Genomic DNA, 18,628 nt, shown 5'->3' with positions numbered 1-18,628 from the left:
TTTTTAATTATATGCGTTTTTCAGATATTTTTTTCAATCTCTTCCATACTTAGAAGGGATTTTGCAACCTGGAATGGTGAGTCATATATGTTGAGAAACGCCATCTCTATGTATTACACTTTCTTTAAAAGTTGATGGGATCCACTCCAAATGTGACCTGAAAAGCTTTAAGACCTCGATATGCCTTCAGTGTGCAGGATGGGATTTTTCAATGAGAGCCAGCATTGTTTCACCTTTCCTCTGTCAGTGTGGTCAACTACTACTGTAAGCTGAAAGATGCTACGGGTTAAAGGTTTAAAAATCCAAAATGGTCAGTTCAGAAACAAATTACCATCATCTGGAACAGAGCATCAGGCCGCCAACTCAATATTGATTACACTCTGGCTCCGTGTTGCTTCTTAGCAGGGAACACTAATTTCAGTCTCTTAATGGATTTTGCATCTCAGCCATATCATTTGGAGTTAGAAAAACAAATGAAAAAGCAAAGACCTGCAGAGAAATGTCACAACAGTTCCCAAGAGACTGATAAACATCTGCCATGGGCACCTCTTAATAATAAAGTAGTCTGTCTGTCTGTGTCTGTCTGTCTCTTGAACTCTGTAGGGAATGTGGCCATTATAATTTCCTTTCCCTGTTAGATACCCTAGAGAGCTGGCTCATGTTTGTGTCTGCTCACAGCTCTTTAGTTGATATACATGTAGTTTCTGCCAGATTTTCTGAATACTGTATATTAATGTCTTTTGTGCTGTAGCCCATGGATGGGCTGTGAGTGCCCTCTAATGGGGTGAGGCCCAGATGTTGAGAAACACCACACATTTGTAGTGATGCTCTCTAAAGAAAGTACACCTTAGATTCTCTTTTTTGTGTGTGTGTGTGTGTTTCAGAGTACTTGACTGTGTTCTCCCAAATGATTGCCTTCCATGACCCAGAACTAAGCAACCACCTCAATGAGATCGGCTTCATCCCAGATGTAAGTGCAAGAGACATCAGTCGAGGACATGTTAGAATAAAAGCATTTGTTTTCTTCTCTTTTTTGTATAAGTTGTGACTTTGGAAGGTGGAAGAAAATGACCATCACCATGTATAACTTCTTATTATTGCTGACATTGTTCCTTCCACATCCTCCTTTCCAGAATTTGTGGCCAGGGTCAAGTCCTCCCTATTGTCTGCTGGTTATGATTTATACAGTGACTAATCTCTGCCAGGCTCTCTTAATGACTGTCCTTTGCTAGGCTCACCTTATTTCTCTTAGTCTGTGCCACCTCTTCTCCCCCTTCATTTTCCTCTTAACAGCACGGCTCAGACAGTGACAAGGTTAAAGTCTGCGCTGTCTCTCTAGGGTTTCAGTTAGTGTGCTGATGAATGGATGTCACCTGTGGACCGGCCTCTGGGATATTACCCAGTGAAAAATGGGGTCTTTATCATGGAGGAGTCAGGGATTTAATCCTCCTTTTCCCCTTTTGCAGCCACTATCTGATGCCGCAGCTCCTTTTCTAAAGTGTCCGCTAGTGAAGCATGAAACTGTGATTGTTTGTTGTGGTTTCAAGTGTCTTGGGGGGAAGACAGCAACGACTGATGCATCAACATGTTAACAACCACTGCCTGTGCTTGTTGGTGCTTTTTTAAAAAAAGTAAATAAATAAAAAAAGGTCTTGAACGTTTTTTTCCTCCAATATCTTACTCATTGTTGAAGCAGAATTGGGGAGTACCTCTCACAGTACTACCAGCCTGCACTTGCCTTCCAAATGGGACTTTTGCCTGTTTTCTTTGTTAGAGCAAGAACCAGCTTTGTTGATACAGCTTTCATGCGTGTTGTCAATCCAAGTAATTAGTCATTACAGACCTTAAATCCCCTTTCCTCTGTGAACTTCATAGAGCACTCTCAACTGTTGTTCTACTCAGGCAAGACATCCATCAGCTCTAAAAGACCAAATGTCATCGCAGTAAGAAATGGACTTGATTTACTGTCGACGCAAACTGAAGCGCAGCCAGCTTGAAACAGCTCTTACAAAGAGACAAATCTTGCACAAGAAATGCAAAAACAACAACAACAACAACAAAAACAAGTGTTCTTTTGAGATGTTGTGCCGTACAAGTAAAGCCTTCACGTCTCCCCTCCTGGGTCTGTCATTTACACCACCACTAATCCAATCTGGCTGGACTCGCAGTCCTGCTGCCGAGCTGCAGAAATCAAGGCTGACATTCGGAGCGCGGTGTTTCAACCCTGCTCATCACTGCCGAGCACGAAATAAGTCCAACGAACAGTCACCAGGCAGCTCTGGAGCAATTAGCCGTCAATTAGCTGGCTGAGATAACCTCCTGTGTTTCTGCGCACTTGGCTGCAAAACCATGAAGAATATTCTAGAGGCTATTGGCAGGTGTTAGAGCAGGTGGTTAATGGTGGATGGTGTGTATTTGTGTGTGCATTAATTTCATTTTTATGCATTTCCCCGAAGGAATTGAGAGGAGAAAAGCAGGGATTCCAAATTTGCTGTAATGAGAGTCATTGTTCTTTCTCTCCCCTTTGGCTAATAATCAAACTCATCAGTTTGCTCTTTATCGCTTCGTCTGCATCGTGGAAATGTGCAGGGATGAATCCTGCAAAAATCTCTTGTGAGAAAGCGAGTCCCTCTGTAGCTCTTAGCTCTTTATTTCCACTCACATTTGAAAACCGCAGATAACTGCGACATTTTCTCAGAGATGATTTCTCTTCTTTTCTTACCACACAGCTTTACGCGATTCCCTGGTTCCTGACTATGTTTACACGTAAGTAGATTTTCTTTTTTACACGTGATGTGAATATGATGTGGCAGTAGAATCTCAAAGCTCCAGGGCGTATTTGTCCGACTCTTCTAGAATATCAATGAAAGAGATTTCAAAGGTCAGGGTCTCCTGTTGGTTTTCTTTTTTGGATGACCTTTATTATTCCAGCTGCTAATGAATACAAGTTCAAAAGGAAGAGGACTGAACCACTACGTCACACAAGCACTTCTTAATGTATCTGTGCTTTTCCGTATTTATCTGAATACATTTTTTAGAAAACCACTCAAAGGAATGTTTCTCCTCCATGTGGGAAAAAGTCAGAAAGCCAACTAACAGACGAACACATCACAACTATTTTGACAAAAATATGAACTATTTCATACGTCTTTTCGTTTCGCTGGTTTGATCTTCACTTCCCCTGGTAACCCTGTCCCAGTATCCTTGAGCAAGTTACTGAGTACCTAATTGCTCCTGATCAGGACTGGCGATCTGCCCAGGGTGAACCCCGCCTCTCACCCAATGTCAGCTGGGATAGGCTCCACCCCCTCACAACCATTAACAGATAAGTGGTTAGAGAAAATGGATGGATGGACGTCCTCTGTCATACTTCTGGCTGATGAAACTTTTTACTCTTGAGTTGAGTAAAACACCCTAAATATTTGGCTGTGAGATGTTGGTTTGGACGTAGACAAAGAGTGTCTCAGTGGTAGAACAGGGGAGCTTTTTTAATCAGGATTTTTAAGAGCTGCTCACTGTGGGAATGTTTGATGATAGACATTGATGCAAAAACAGATTTGTCACAAAATGAGAAAACCAACATAGTGAAACTATCGTCAAAGACGTAAAGATGTAACTGAGAAAATAATCAAAGTTCCTGGGGAGACCTTTGGCTTCTGTATCAGCTGCATGGTCTTGTATTCTTTGACAGCTGTGAGGCATTTAGTTTATAACTTCTGCATAGCTTTGCCAAAAAAAAAAGAAAAGGAATTGTCATCGACACATCTACACAACAGTACTTGTACAAAGAATCATCATGAATGCATCCCACATCCGTCTGCTCACTCGTATGAACACAAAGGTTCCATTTTCACGCCTGATCTCAGGATGTAGTTTGTCAGTTGATGGCAGTATTTCACTTTTGTCTTTGCAGCTGGAGCTCAATTGGAGCATATTAGCAGGTGTCACCCATCACTGTGATATGTTAAGTACTAATCATAACCGGTGATTTACATTAATTGTGTCTATTGATTTTTCTGAATTGTGTTTTTTTATTTCACACACATACACGCACACACAGTTGTGTCTTGATTTGACTTACAGTCATCCCCTGGAAACTTGCACTCAAACAAGTTTTCACCCTAATGATGATTACGTCAAGGAGGAATTTGCTTTTTGTCTCAGAAAAAGATGAACGACTCCCCACAGTGTGACTGTGCAAATAGATGTATGTCCTCATAACATAAGGAAAACTTTGTACACACACTCACATATTACTTCTGGGGTGGCTAGTGTGAGGCGTGACCCTTTTACCCCTTATCCCTCCGCCCCTGAGGCAGTGTGTAAGTCCAGTATTCAGAAGGTGTGCCCCTCTGACTGCTAATGTCCCCAATCCAATATGAGACAAGGTTGGAGGGTCATTGTCCATTCACAAACACACACACACACACACACACACACACACACACACACACACACACACACAGACATGCTGGCTGTCACTCACATGCTCCACTCTGCTCAGGTGACTGCTAATGTGCTGCAGATCATCGGATGCATTCTCTCACCAGTCACAGTCCGCCCACACACATCTCCAATCACCCACCCCAACAGTAAACAGGTGGACAGTTCTGCTTCTCATGCATAAATCTCAAGAGGGAGAAAAACATTTAATTTCAGACTACAGAAGGTAATGATTGAAAAAATAACCGAAATGGATGTGGTCCTGTTTATCCTGAAATAACTCGCAGGTTCCTTACTCTAAAGCGCCTCAGCTGCCTGATCATCCATGTGTCATTTTTCTACGACACCCACCTAAACACATTTTCCCAGCTTCCTCCTCCGCATCAAATATCCCCCCAGGCAACCTTAACCATGCTCGTTTTTCCGTAGTAGCTTCCTAGTTTAGAGCAGTGGAACAACATTAAATAAATGCAAATCATTCTCATTACATTCAAACTGCACATTCCGTGTGTCACGCGATTGTCCTGTTGGCCCCCTCCCCTTCCATCTGAGATGTTTGTCTTCTTCTCCTCAGTCCTCAGTTTTTTTAAAGTCCTCCTTTTGTTGTCTTGTGTACCTGTGTCACAGATGTGTTTCCACTGCACAAGATCTTCCACCTGTGGGACACGCTGCTGCTGGGTAACTCATCCTTTCCCTTCTGTATCGGTGTGGCCATATTGCAGCAGCTCAGGGATCGGCTCTTGGCTAATGGCTTCAATGAGTGCATCCTGCTGTTCTCTGACTTGCCAGGTGAGAATTTAAGCTGATATTCAATAATAATCTTCAATCAATCTTTAAGTCAATCTGTTCCCACTACAGCTTTATTCTCTCCCCATAGCTCTTCACAGTGAGCATGCAGTTTTGGGACTTGTCTGAAAATTACACATTACATTAGTAGGTTGAAGGAGAGGTGATATTGAATATTTAAGTCTTTTAAGTCAGCGGTGTTCTTGTTAATCCCAGTAGATTTCAGTGTGCTGCATGTAAGATGAGCAGCAGAGCTTCCTATCTTGAAGAAAGAAAATGAAGTTGTCATTTAACCAGTTTTAGGAGACTGAGGAAGAAAATGAAATACAACATGACAACTCGCCCCATGGTGTACCAGCCGCCCCTGGTTAACGTGGATGTATGCTCCTCGCCCCACCCTAGCATCACCTCAGTGTTAGCATGGATAAGCTGCCATGCTCAACTAGCTGAGAAATTTACCCAAAGGATCTACTAATTTGTTGAGACAGATATTCTGACTTTGAGTACCGCTGAGGGCAAAAGGGTGTCAAGATCTGACGAGATAACGAACTAGCATTTAGCATTCAATCACACGGCACCGTCAGACCCCTTAAAACTCGCTACAGCTTAGAAAGTTGCACCAACCACGAGTTGCTGGACCGCGTTAACAGCTACCTCACCATCACCTGCCACTACAATAACCATTAAATTGATAATTGATCGGGCTCGTTTTCCCATCCCTAGTGGAGAGGTCAATTCATTAGCTTTGCCAAATACTGTACATTTCATTTATTACGAGTCAAACTCCAGAGTCCAAGGGGATTTAAATGTGGCAGATGCACACACTGACATCCTGTTAACTGTTGACTCTCTCTGCTACACAGAGAGATGGTTTCTCTTAATACATGCCCACTTTACAGTTCCTTCTCTCTGGCACAAAGCGATTACCTCAGCAAAATATTGATGGTATAAAATCCCAGAGGAGCATTCATAATGTATGTCCTCACAATATAACCCTTGCTTCAAGGATAGTTCAAACAATTTCCTTTGAAACTCTATTTCCAAATGCTGCTTAGCTTTTTTTTCTCCCCCCCCCCCAAGCTGAAATGCAGAGCTTTTAAAACCAACAGAGCCGGTGACAATTTGTCCAAAAGGGATTCTGCAGCGTTCTATAAACGAAGGCCAGGAGCCTCACGTCTTGTTTAAATCCAGCGTTGCACAAACTGGCTGTGTTTTACTGCTCAAGTCCAACAGATTCATGTGATTGAGGCGGAATGGAAACAGAGAGCCAGTTCTCCTTATAAAGGTAAAATATGTTGGCCCAGAGCTGCAGTCAGCTTCTTTGGCAAGATCTCCTGAGAGTGACTGCCTCTGCCAGCTCCTTTCTCTATACAACTGCCAGCCTCATTATCACAGTTTGTGTATACCTGAGCAGTGACAGCGTAGTATCTGGCTCCCTCTCTCTCTCTCTTTCTCTCTCTCTCTAAACTATATTAGGAATGAAATCTGGGCTATTAAGTGACCTGAAATAGGACATGTTTACTAAAACATCTAACAATCTTCTGAAACCCCTCTCAAGGTAGTTTGATGTGACTTAAAGACGTATCGTAGGACGCTTCAGCTGACAGGAGGCGACTTAGTGTTGTTTCCTTTCCTCACTTTCATCAGATTCCCCACTTTCATCCATCAGATTTGAAAGGCAAATCCTTTTGGTGTTAAAGTTGTCAATTAAATCTGAAAAGAAACATAGGTTTGGCCTTACTATAGAAGGCACAAGTTTGTAATAAAGCTTGTCAGTGTTTGCTTGAAGTCAGACACACACACACACACACACACACACACGCGTGCGATAACAAGGAGCCACAATTTCAAGTTTTAATTAAGCTTTAATTAAAGAATGATATCAAGAGAAACAATGAAAGAGAGAAACAATGTCCTTCTTTAACTGTTTCCAACCGGTAGTCCAGATGCACTTGACATCTCAAGACTACTAAAATGATTAACATTCTGCGGCACAAATAATGAGACTTTTAAAATGCATTTTCTTAAAAACATTTTCCAAGTATACAATACTCGGCTTTTAATTCACAGGGCCTCTTTATATTCACTAAGTTGTACACGTGGCTTGAAAATCAAACATGGTGACCATTTATCGTATTTATTTTTTACTGCGGATCATGTCAAACATCCATTTAGAGCACGTACAGCTGTGTTTGGATGATCTGGGTGGATTATTAGACACTTAACAAGAGTGAGAGAGTGGCGTGCGATGATGTCAACTCCTACACTCGCCTTGTCGAAACTGGAACTGTCTCGCTTTATTATTTCAAAAGCACCGCACAGGGATCACCGGGCTGTTTTAAGAGTCACGTTCTGAGTTCCTTTTAAGCCTCCGAAGATACCTAAAGCAAAAATTCTGAACGTGGTGGAGACACTGCTGATGAACAACCTCCATACCATGACATGTGGAAGTCATTATAAAACAGAGAGCCTGCATGTGACTCTCTCTTTTCCATTGTTTCTCTTGATATCATTCTTTTATTAAAACTCAATTAAAACTGGTTATCATCCATCCATTGTCGTCTTCCGCTTATTCCCTCCTAGTAAGGGTCGCGGGGGGGCTGGAGCCTATCCCAGCATCTACGGGCGAGAGGCGGGGTTCACCCTGGACAGGTCGCCAGTCCATCACAGGGCCAACATACAGAGACGAACAACCATTCACGCTTAAAACTGGTTATCATGTGTAACCTTATAAATCGTATCCTCTTATTTTTAAAAAAAAAATAAAAAGAGAAACATTTATTTAGTCTTTATTCAAGATGAGCCAGTTGTTAAAAGTGGATGGGCCTGGCGCAACACAGCACTGTGCCTGACACACACACGCACGCACACACACACGCACACACACACGCACACGCATGTTAGAGCAGAAAAACGTATCACAATGCTGGCGGGACGTAATAAAAGCCGAAAAATGGACTCAGTGGAGCATTGTTAGCACACATAGAGAGCAACAACTGAAGAGTATGTTTTTCTTTAACGGTTCAGCCTTTATTTTGAGGATACATTATTAGTTAACAACACCAAAGGAATTAACTTAAGGCGTCATAAACTCAATTCTAATCCAGCTCAAATAATGGCTGGGCACTCACATCATAATATGTACTCAGATAAACTTTTAAAGGAATAATTGAATTGTTTCCACCTATAAAAAAAAAAAAGAACCCAAACAAGGAAAAATATAATAAAGACAATGTTTTTGTGGCTGATAAAACTTGCTTCTGTGGGTAAACACCATGTCCTGGTTTGCCTGTGTGGCTGTGATGATGACCGTCATTCTTTAAAGGGTAAAGGGCCCCACGTTATTCCTCACATTTTGACTCACTCTATCTCTCAAAGGAAGGATGACTTTTGAAAGACGCGTAAGTCGACTTGACATTTAGTTGTGAAATTTTATTTATATATATATATATATAAAGTGTCTTCCTGCTTTCTACTCTTGTCTGTTGGAATGAAAGTTAACGGTCAAGATAATGTTATAGGACAGTGGCTCTTAAATGATTCAGACACACTCTGCTCTTTCCCTCCTTCTAGGCAGAAAATGGCGCCAACAACATTAATTCTCAGAGACAAGCCTATTATACATCACACTGTGGAGCCCACAGTTGCCAATACTCCAACAAAGAGGAGAACTCGAGATTTAAAAGAAGTGATACAGAGTGAAGGATTGTGTTCATCCACTGCTTCCCAAAATGATCTATATTTTTAATAAACGCAGATATAATTTGGCTTAGGTTATGGTGTGTCAATTTGTCAGAGACAACTATAATAGCATGAAGTTACCGGACTGTCATGAAATATTATTATTTTCAATTAAGTGTGAAGAGTACAGTCTGTGTGCAGCTCTGTGTGAAGGTTAAGACTTGCGCTGCAACATTTTTGCCTTAAAGCAAGTAATACATCGCCGCCTGTCATTTAGCTGCCAATTAATCTCATTTTGTTGACTCGCATTTGCTTAGTATGGTAGCTTTCTCTTGTTTGGAGACTTCATTGATTTACAATAGAGCGAAGAAGCTCTCTGGCTGACAGGAACCGTGTGTTTACTGATGATGCAGCGGCATTTGCCTTCACGGGACATTAGCATCTGTCTGGATGAGCGGAGCTGGGCACAGAACGGATGAGCTGTAGTTATAGACATTTAGTTCAGAGAAAAACAGCCAAGAGCTGCTTCAAGGCAACATTGCACACAGACAACTTAGGAAAGCCAGCAAAAGGAGAAAGTAGAACATTGATGTTGAAGGTTTAATATCGGGAACCCTATTTCACGTTTGTATTTACAGGGTTCCCACAGGTGCTGGAATTCCTTGAAATGGTACAAATTCGATTTGGGTTTGGTTTGGAAAGTCTTTGGATTTTTAGTGAACGGCTTGACGCGGCATGAAATTATAAATGCCTCGTTTACATAATTAATCTCAAGAGTCTGTGACATTTTTCAACTTGGCGGTGGTTAGCTTTCAACCCTGAGAGAGTCACCATAGAGCCATATTCGTCCAGCTGGAGGGTTAAGGTTGCTGTCACAAGTACTTCTCAGGCCACGCACACATTTTTGAACTCCGCCTACATGTTGATATAAGCTACACACTCACACACAGTCACAATCTGTCCACAGACACACATATAACCACCAGCCAAAGAACTCCAAACCTCTTCTGTGGTGTATTCTGCCACAGTTGGTGTCTGTAGTCTAAGGAGACGATGATGAAAAACGCTGACTCACAAGGTAAAAAACAAACAAACAAACAAACAAACAACTCAACGTGCTTTGAAACAGAAACGCGCAAGTGAGTCATGCAGAAGGGATAGAAAAGAATGAAAACGTATTTGACTTAAACTAATGATGCGCTGATTTTGAAATTCTGGCTTGATATCAATACAAGCATTTAGAATAATCATTTGGCCGATATTTGATACCGCTGTTGTTGTTTTTATGTTGATTTTGTTGATCTTTATTCCTGTTTTTGTGCCAACGAAACAAAAAAAAACCCAAAACATTTCTATAAGAATGTTTAATGTGACCCTTCACTTCAGCACTTAAACGTTGGTCCAAATTGAATATTAGGTGTTTGTTCAGATAAACAAGCTAGCTAATTGTTCCTCTGACCTCTGCAGAAGAAAAGGCCACAGCCAGATGTTAGAGGTTGGACTGCGGATGAGATGCAGTCTTATAAAAGCAATACAAGGCTGGATGTAAAACTTATCAGCATTCACTGGAAAAAATCTCCAGTTCCATTGCATGTTTTTATATCTCTCAGCTTATTGTTTTACTGTCTGACTTTTAACTGTTTGGCTCACTTTCATCACCTTCATCACCCTTGTTAACACCCGCAGCCAGCAGCCCTTTTCTAAAGAAAGAGCTGCGTAAGCTGAATGTCCAGCTCCAAATGGCTGACAAAGTAAACGACTAGCTGGCTCCTGTGAACACACTGTAGCGCTACGAAGCTTTACAGTGAGATATTTCCCTCCTAAAAGTTTGTCTTACATTCATCAAGCTGCCAGAAATGTGATTACAAACAAACGAGAATTTTGCCGCTGAATTTTACAAAGCAGGGAAGTGAAGCAGCAGAGCCTGTGTTGTAGGCGACGTGAGAGGCCGCTGCATTACCTGGAATTTGTTGTAGGTCTATTGGGCACAATTTTGTCCGAATCTGTTCATATGGGGTGGGGGGAAGGTGTGCAGCCAGAGTTTTGTTTGAGTTCTCGTTTGTGAGTCTGACTCATATGCGATGGGGCTTGGACCCAGCCTGGGCCGTGCCTTTTCAGAAAAAAGAACCTGGCTTGATTCCTCTACTGTCAAGGTAACGAGGAACAACAACAGCAAAAAGCAGTCCTGCCCATTACTGTGACGTGTAGGAGTTTCAGTGATTTTCTGTCTCATCCCGAAAGGATAACACGTCAGTATTATTAAAGTAGTACTTCACCCACAAATTCCATTTTGACTTGGGAGTACTCTTTGATAGGTGTCTCAAGCTCACAAAAGAGGTTTTATTTTCACTTCTTGCATTTTGGCTTCTTATTTTTACTCTAGAAGTCAGAGGAGCGTCTGAAAATATTATCTGACAAAATCCACCTCGTTTTCCATCAAGCCCTTGGCTCAATAATCTACACACACTTGAGCCAAAGTTAAAACATATTATAAAGCTTCTGCTTCTACACACATTCCCAGTAATAACTAAAACAACGTATATTCCAAACTGCTTTGGCATGCGTCGCTTTTGTATCATCTTATCTTCTTTTAAAATGTGTTTGTTGCCATCTTCTCATAACTGCAACCAACATTTTGTTTTCTTCTATTTTCCATCCTGTGAGATTTGCTGTCTCAATGCAGCACTCTGTATTGGACCGCAGTCCAATACCAAAAACCCCATGGGTTTAATTACTCATTATTTCTACTTTAATTGTACTCTTCTGCTATTTGTAGCAACAGCCCACAGTCAAAACCTGTGCATAATTACTAAAAGGTAATTTGGTCTGACTAAAAAGAAAAATTACTTCTTAACAAAAGTTGCGGCCCTGGAATGCCCAGCTGAGCCTGGGGCTTGTAAGCACGTCAATCCCCCCCCCCCCCCCCCCCCCTTTAGCGAGAGGAGTGATTGCATGCAGCATACGTCTCTCCGTGAGGAGGGACGATGTGTTTGCCTTAACTGCCCCTGAGTCTTTCCGTGAGGAATCTTGCACCACTGACATGTTTTTCACTGGCAGTGGGACAGAGAGGAGAGAGAGATGTATCGTCTTCATAATTTCATCTGAGCCGGGGCCAGGCGCAGGTCTTTACCGAGGAGCACTCATTAGTCAGACTTGCATATCATCCAGGACGGGTGTGAAATACATTTGCTGCAAGTGTGGAAAAGTGTGGAGGAAAGCATTCCCAAACCCTTGCTTAATCTAGTTAGTCCCTCTTCCATAATCCCCTTTATTCTCATCACAAAAAGGGAAAGGATTGATACTCCTATGGGGCAGGGGTTCACGGGAAATTCTGCTTCTTTCTGGAAAATTATTTAATACAAGAGTTCAAATGGGGGGGGGGGGGGATGCATAAATCAAGAGGTTCCTTTCAGTGACGGAGGCTTACATAGGGTTGTTAAGAGGAAAAAAAATCTGAGCACGTCTGGAAAGTAGGCAGTTGATTTTGATTAATGATTTATAAAGAGACTCACGGTAGAGCAATAGATGCACCTTCACTTTATAACATAAAATGTAAATGTTTGAATTTTAAGTTGATTTCCTCAGGCCTTATTTTTTGCCTCCTCGCTCACCAATAGATATCACGACTTTCACTGAATTATCATTTACTGATGTCCCAAACCCTGCTTTTTTCCTCTGTTACAGTAGGTCACACTGTGATTAGATGGCTTTGCGATATGAGATAAATGTCAGAGTGACTGAGATGACATTCAGGAGTCTGATGGACCATCTGGGATTCTGGATAGCTTTGATGTTTTTTTTGACATCACACAATCCAGGGCTAAATATTAAAAAGGTAACATTTCATCTCTCTTTTTTTTTTTCCTTCCTAATTCTCTTTTTTGTTGCGCAGAAATTGACATCGAACGTTGCGTCCGTGAATCCATCAACCTCTTTTGCTGGACTCCAAGAAGTGCTACATACCGACAACACGCTCAGCCTCCAAAGGCGGCCGGTGAAAACGGCTTTGGGAAAACCACAACGTACTACTCATCTGACTACCAGGACATGCCAAAGACAGACCTGGTGAGTATATTCATCACTGTCTGTCATTTAAAGGAACACGCTAATGTTTTGGGAATTACAGTTTTGGCCAATCATTTTTAGTGCTCTTCTTAAAACGCCAGTGCGTTCCTTTAAACATAATATATCGTTGCTCAATTGTAGTAGAACTATTTTGACTACACTGGTTACCAGATATGTGAGGCACTCCAATGGAAAAGATCGTCAAAGGAATCAGAAACATACCTCTAAATGAAACATGTATTTAATGAAAGTGTTCATTTGGTGATGCTGTCCTAAGCCTTTTCTCTGACCATGTTTGTCTTTCCCACTCACAGCGACATGTCCAGAAGGCTCACAAACACTGCAGTCAGCCGTTTCTGCCGTGTGATCAAGTGATTGCTGTAATCTATGGCATTTAGTGGACAGTGGCAATGGGTGGTCTGGGTGTCATTGATCCAAGGCCTCATCTACCCCCTCCCCACGCACACTTCTTCCTCCGAAATTAACTAGCAGGGGTGCGTTGTGCTGATTTATCACTTTTTTTACAGGACCTTTCAATTCCTACACAAATAAAACCAGTTGTCAAGTATAACCACAGAATGGAAAATCGAGAAAATAGGAAGTTAAGGGTTTATCCACAAAGTGCTTTGTTGATTAGGACTACAGGGGTGGATACAAATAACCCCTCTGACATAAACGCTCATTTTTATGAGAACAGAATAACTTATCAATTGAACTCGGCACTGAAATAATACTCAATTTAAACAATATGCTCAAAATAAACTTTCTCTTTACACAAGAAATTTCACTTGTTAGTGAACTGTCAGGCCAGTGAAATGCACGAGTGTCATAAAGCCATTTTATGCTGGCACGCACTGCTCAGCATGGCATTTATGTCCCCGCACATTGCCTCATCAGATTCAGGCACTGACAGGCTGCAGCTTTGATGTGTCTGTTTCATGTACAAGCCCCAAATTATTCATACCTCTGGCAAATTTTGACAAAAAGTTGCATGTCCAAAATTATACATCCATTTTCTTCCACTTATTACGATTGAGGGTCGCGGGGGGGGGGGGGGGGGGGGGCTGGAGCCTATCCCAGCGGCTACGGGCGAGAGGCAGGGTTCACCCTGGACAGGTCACCAGTCCATCACAGGGCCAACACATAGAGACAGACAACCATTCACACTCACAGTCACACCTACAGTCAATTTAGAGTATCAATCAGCCTCATCCTCTCTTGATGTCTTTGGACTGTGGGAGGAAGCTGGAGTACCAGAGAAAACCCACGCAGGAACAGGGAGACTCACACAGAAAGATCCTGTGCTGGAGCCGGGGCTCGAACCCGGAACCTTCTTGCTGTGAGGCCACAGTGCTAACCACTGCACCACTCTGCCGCCTCAAAATTATTCATACTCTTCTGAATAAGCAATAGAAAAGCCTTTATTGGCCATTAGAGCAGTCAAACGCTTCCTATGATTGCTGACCTTTTTTTTTTGCATGTCTCCACTGGTATTTTTGCCCATTCATCTTGAGATGAGCTCCATCTCTTTCAGGTTGGAGGGTCTCCTTGCCATAGATTCTCAATTGGATTCAAGTCAGGACTCTGGCTGGGTCACTGCAAAAAATGAATGTTTTTGTCCACTAACCATTTCTTCACCACTTTTGCTGCATGTTTTGGATTGTTGTGCTGAAATGTCCACTGGTGTCCGAGACCAAGTGTCTCTGCAGACTGCTTGATGTTATTGTTGAGAATCTTGATGTATTGCTCTTTTCTCATGGTGCTGTTTAGTGTGATTAGGTTCCCTGGTCCATTGGCTGAAAAGCACCCCTAAAGCATTAGGTTCCCAGCTCCATGTTTGACTGTGAGGATGGTGTTCTTCAGGTTGAGGGCTTCTCCTTTTCTACGCCAAATGAAGGATTCATCATTGTAGCCAAACACTTCAGTTTTTGTTTCATCTGACCATAAAACAGAAGACCAGAAGGCTTCTGTGTCCAGATGAACGTTCGCAAAGGCCAAACGGGCTTTTGTGTGCCTTATCTGGAGAAGTATATATATGTGCATTTATTTATCCCCTTGGGGAAATTTGATTTGCAGCAGAGAAATTCTCATGACATTGTATAAAACAACAACTGAACACATCCACAGTCATACAAACACACCAGCTATACATAAGGAAAAGGAAAAAAAAAATAGATAGATTGGGTTTGTAAACACAAGTATCCTCAAATATTCTCAAGTCGAAACACTTGGGCCGGACCAGCTGGACACCCTGTTACTTGGTTGTGTTTAATAATCTGATGGCTTGTGGAATAAACGAGTGTTTGGACCGGTTTTTTGTGAACAGGGGGGCGCAGTCGCGTTGTGCAGATGGCAGAAGATTGAAACAGTTTGCGAGTGGATGTCTGTCATCTCTCATAATTGAATTTGCCTTCCTCAAAACGTGGTCTTTGTAAGTGCCATCGAGGCTTGGAAGAGATGTACCTAAAAGTGTACTGGCTGTTGTTACAATCTTTCATTGTGTGGCGTCCTCCTTGGTGTGCGTCCGTGGAATCCTGCAGTGTTCAGTGTCCAGTGGACTGTCTGCCTGAGGATGTTGCCATCAGCAAAGCCCTGATTCACCAGGGTGGCCTTGGTGGTGATCCTTGGATTCTTTTTCCCTCTCTCTCACTGTCCTCCTGACAAACATAGATGTAAATTTTGGCTTCTGACCACGTCGTCTGAGATATTCACACAGTGCAGAACATCTTGTATTTTTTACTAATATTTTGCACTGTAGCCACCAGGACTTGAAGATGTTTAAATACGGCCTTATTGCCCTTTCCTGACTTGTGAGCAGCCACAATGCGCAGCCGCAGGTTCAAATTGAGCTCCTTTGTCTTAGCCACTACTGTCTAAAACCAGCTGCAGAGAGCTGCCATTTTTCACCTGATTAGTCGATTAAAACAGCTGTTCCCGATGAGTTAGGGTAATTAGGATGCTTAAGAATGGCTTTGACTATTTTGAATGGTATTGAACTTTGAATTTTCCCATAGACTGTGACATTTTGCCAATTTTGGACATGCCACTTTTTGTCCAGACATAAGTAAAAGCTGGGAAATAATTTTTTCCAAAATGATGCCTCTTGTACATAATCTTATTATCTTCCTGGAGACACCTGTGTCATATCCAATCAAGAAAAAAATTGAATTGAATAAAAGTAACTTTCAAAATTTGCCAGAGGCATGAATATATCTATCTATCTATATATCTATATATCTATATCTATAAGAGAGAGAGAGAGAGAGATAGATATATTCAAAACTCTGGCTCTTCAACTTAATGCTCCAACTCCAACTCTTCTAGCTACAATCTATCACCCTTTCAAACCCAACAAGGATTTTATTAATGACTTCTCTGCTGTCATCACTCACATCCGTTTCTCTCTCTCCCAATGTAATCTTGCTTTGTGATTTTAATATACATATAGGCAATTTCAATCAGGCTCTTACCAAAGGCTTTTCATCTTGCCTGGACAGTTTTGGACCAAAGCAGGACATTGAGTTGCCTGCCCTCACCAAAGGACACATTTTGGATCTGGTCTGCTGCTCTGGTGTCGTACCTTTTAACTGCTGATGAGCCAATCTCTGATCATATATTAATTTCATTTAACTCCAGCTTAAAACTGTCCAAATCTAAACAATCACATCCTATCTCTTTTCATAATGTCAAAAACATTAATTTAGCAGCCCTCTCCTCAGGTATTGACAGCCTCCCCAGCTTCATTTACTCCTTCCCTCCCGATCAATTGGCTACTCTCTACAATGATCATCTTCACAGTCTGCTGAACTCACCTGGCCCTGTAAAAATTCAGACTATCATTCACCCACTCTGCTCTCTGGTTTTCTCCTCCTTTACAACAACTCAGAACCAAAGGATGTCAACTTGAATGGCTCTATAAGAAAACTGGACTCTCTCTTCACAAGGAAATGTACCACTCCCTCATTGTTCACTACAAAAACACCCTTTCCTCAGTTAAATCCCAATATTATGCAGGTTTGATCAGTGCTGGTGATGAGAACTCCAAGGCCCTATTCTGAGTGCTGAACAATACGCTATGCCCCCCGTACTAGTTTCCTCCTCATTTCTACTCCAAAGAACACTGTAACTCCCTAATGACATTTAAAATACTGAAATAAGTAATATCCATGAGCCACTGACCCCTCATTCATCCTGTAATCCGTCTCCTCTGGCTTCTCATGGCCCCCTCTTTCAACCGTTAACAAGCTTCCAACTCCCCTTTCCTGTTGTGATTTTTGACTTCATTCTGAAATCTAAAACATCCACCTGTTAGCTCGACCCACTGCCAACCTCAGGTTATCACATGCCTTCCCTCTCTGTTACCCCTGAAACTGCAATCATTCACTTCTCCCTAACCTCTGGCTCTGTTCCATCACCTCTCAAAACTGCAGCTGTAACACCCATTCTCAAGAAACCTGGCTCTGATCCCCAAAACTTCAATAACCTCTAACCTACCATTTCTCTCAAAAATCCTGGAAAAAGTAGTAGCATCTCAGGTTCATTCACATCTCTGTAACAATAACATATGAACAGTTTCAGTTTGGTTTCTGTCCACGTCATAGCACAGAGACCACTCTCCTAAAGATCACAAACGACATCCTGATGGCAGCTAACTCCGGACTTTTATCCATTCTCATCCTCCTTGGTCTGTGCGCCCTTCGACACCATCTCCCACACAATCCTCCTTGACAGGCTAGCATCTGTTGGAATATCTGGCACACCCCTAGACTGGTTCATTTCCTACCTCTCTCACTGCACTCAGTTCATCTAGCGAAGGACACTCAATTCCCGACCTTCTCCCCTCGCCCCTGGTGTTCCTCGAGGCTCTGTTATTGGCCCCATCCTATTTAGCATCTATCTCCTTCCCCTTCGTCAGATCTTCCAAAAATACAACATCCATTTCCTCTGCTACGCGGACGACACCCAGCTCTACCTCTCCTCTAAACCCACCTCCACCTTCCCACCCAACCCCCCTCTGTGTCTGTTTACAAGAAGTCAAATCCTGGTTCTCCTCCAACTTTCTCAAACTCAACCGTGATAAAACTGAGGTCCTCCTTATAAGTTCTAAATCCTCTCTCACGAACACTCGCAGTTTCACCATTCCCATTGATAACTCCTGTTTCCCCCTCCCCTCAGGTTAAGACCTCAGGTGTTATTCTTGACAGCCGTCTGTCATTCCAGACCCACAGTCATAATGTTACCCAGCTGACCTATTTCCATCTTTGCAATATTAACCACCTCTGTCCATCCCTCACTTCCAACAATGCTGCCTTCCTGGTCCACACTCTTGTCACATCCTGCTTAGACTACTGTAACTCCCTCCTCCTCGGGCTCCCCCTCAAGCCCCTTCACAAATTGCAATTGGTCCAGAACTCAGCCGCCCGTATCATCTCCAGAACTCCATCCATCAATCACGTCACTCATGTTCTCCAACAACTCCACTGGCTTTCTGTCAAATTTCGCATAGACTTCAAAATCCTGCCTCATACTTTCAAGGCCATCGACGACCTTGCCCCCCCATTCCTTTCTGACCTCCTCCACATCAACACTCCTCAGGTTTCATCGTGTTTTCTCAAGAAACAAGGTTTCATAATTTTTTCTCAAGAAACAAGGT

General features: G+C 42.3%; 1 protein-coding gene across 4 annotated transcripts in view; it reads left to right on the top strand.

Moving 5' to 3' along the window:
- Positions 1–18,628, top strand: part of tbck (TBC1 domain containing kinase) — a 35,655-nt gene that overhangs the window by 8,454 nt on the left and 8,573 nt on the right. For 3 of the 4 annotated variants that reach the window (XM_086211661.1, XM_086211659.1, XM_086211660.1), the window contains exons 20-23: positions 885–970; positions 2,730–2,766; positions 5,071–5,232; positions 12,803–12,975. In XM_086211661.1, coding sequence (XP_086067787.1) covers positions 885–970; positions 2,730–2,766; positions 5,071–5,232; positions 12,803–12,975 — 458 coding nt within the window. Of the gene's footprint in view, positions 1–884; positions 971–2,729; positions 2,767–5,070; positions 5,233–12,802; positions 12,976–13,289; positions 13,978–18,628 lie in introns of those variants that run through there. The other variant, XM_086211662.1, reaches the window with a different exon arrangement.

Source organism: Aulostomus chinensis, chromosome 8 (genome assembly GCF_037954235.1).
Source record: "Aulostomus chinensis isolate RoL2024-O1b breed Wild chromosome 8, RoL_Achi_v1.0, whole genome shotgun sequence".
NCBI lineage: Eukaryota > Metazoa > Chordata > Actinopteri > Syngnathiformes > Aulostomidae > Aulostomus > Aulostomus chinensis.
This window is presented reverse-complemented; position numbering and strand designations above follow the sequence as displayed.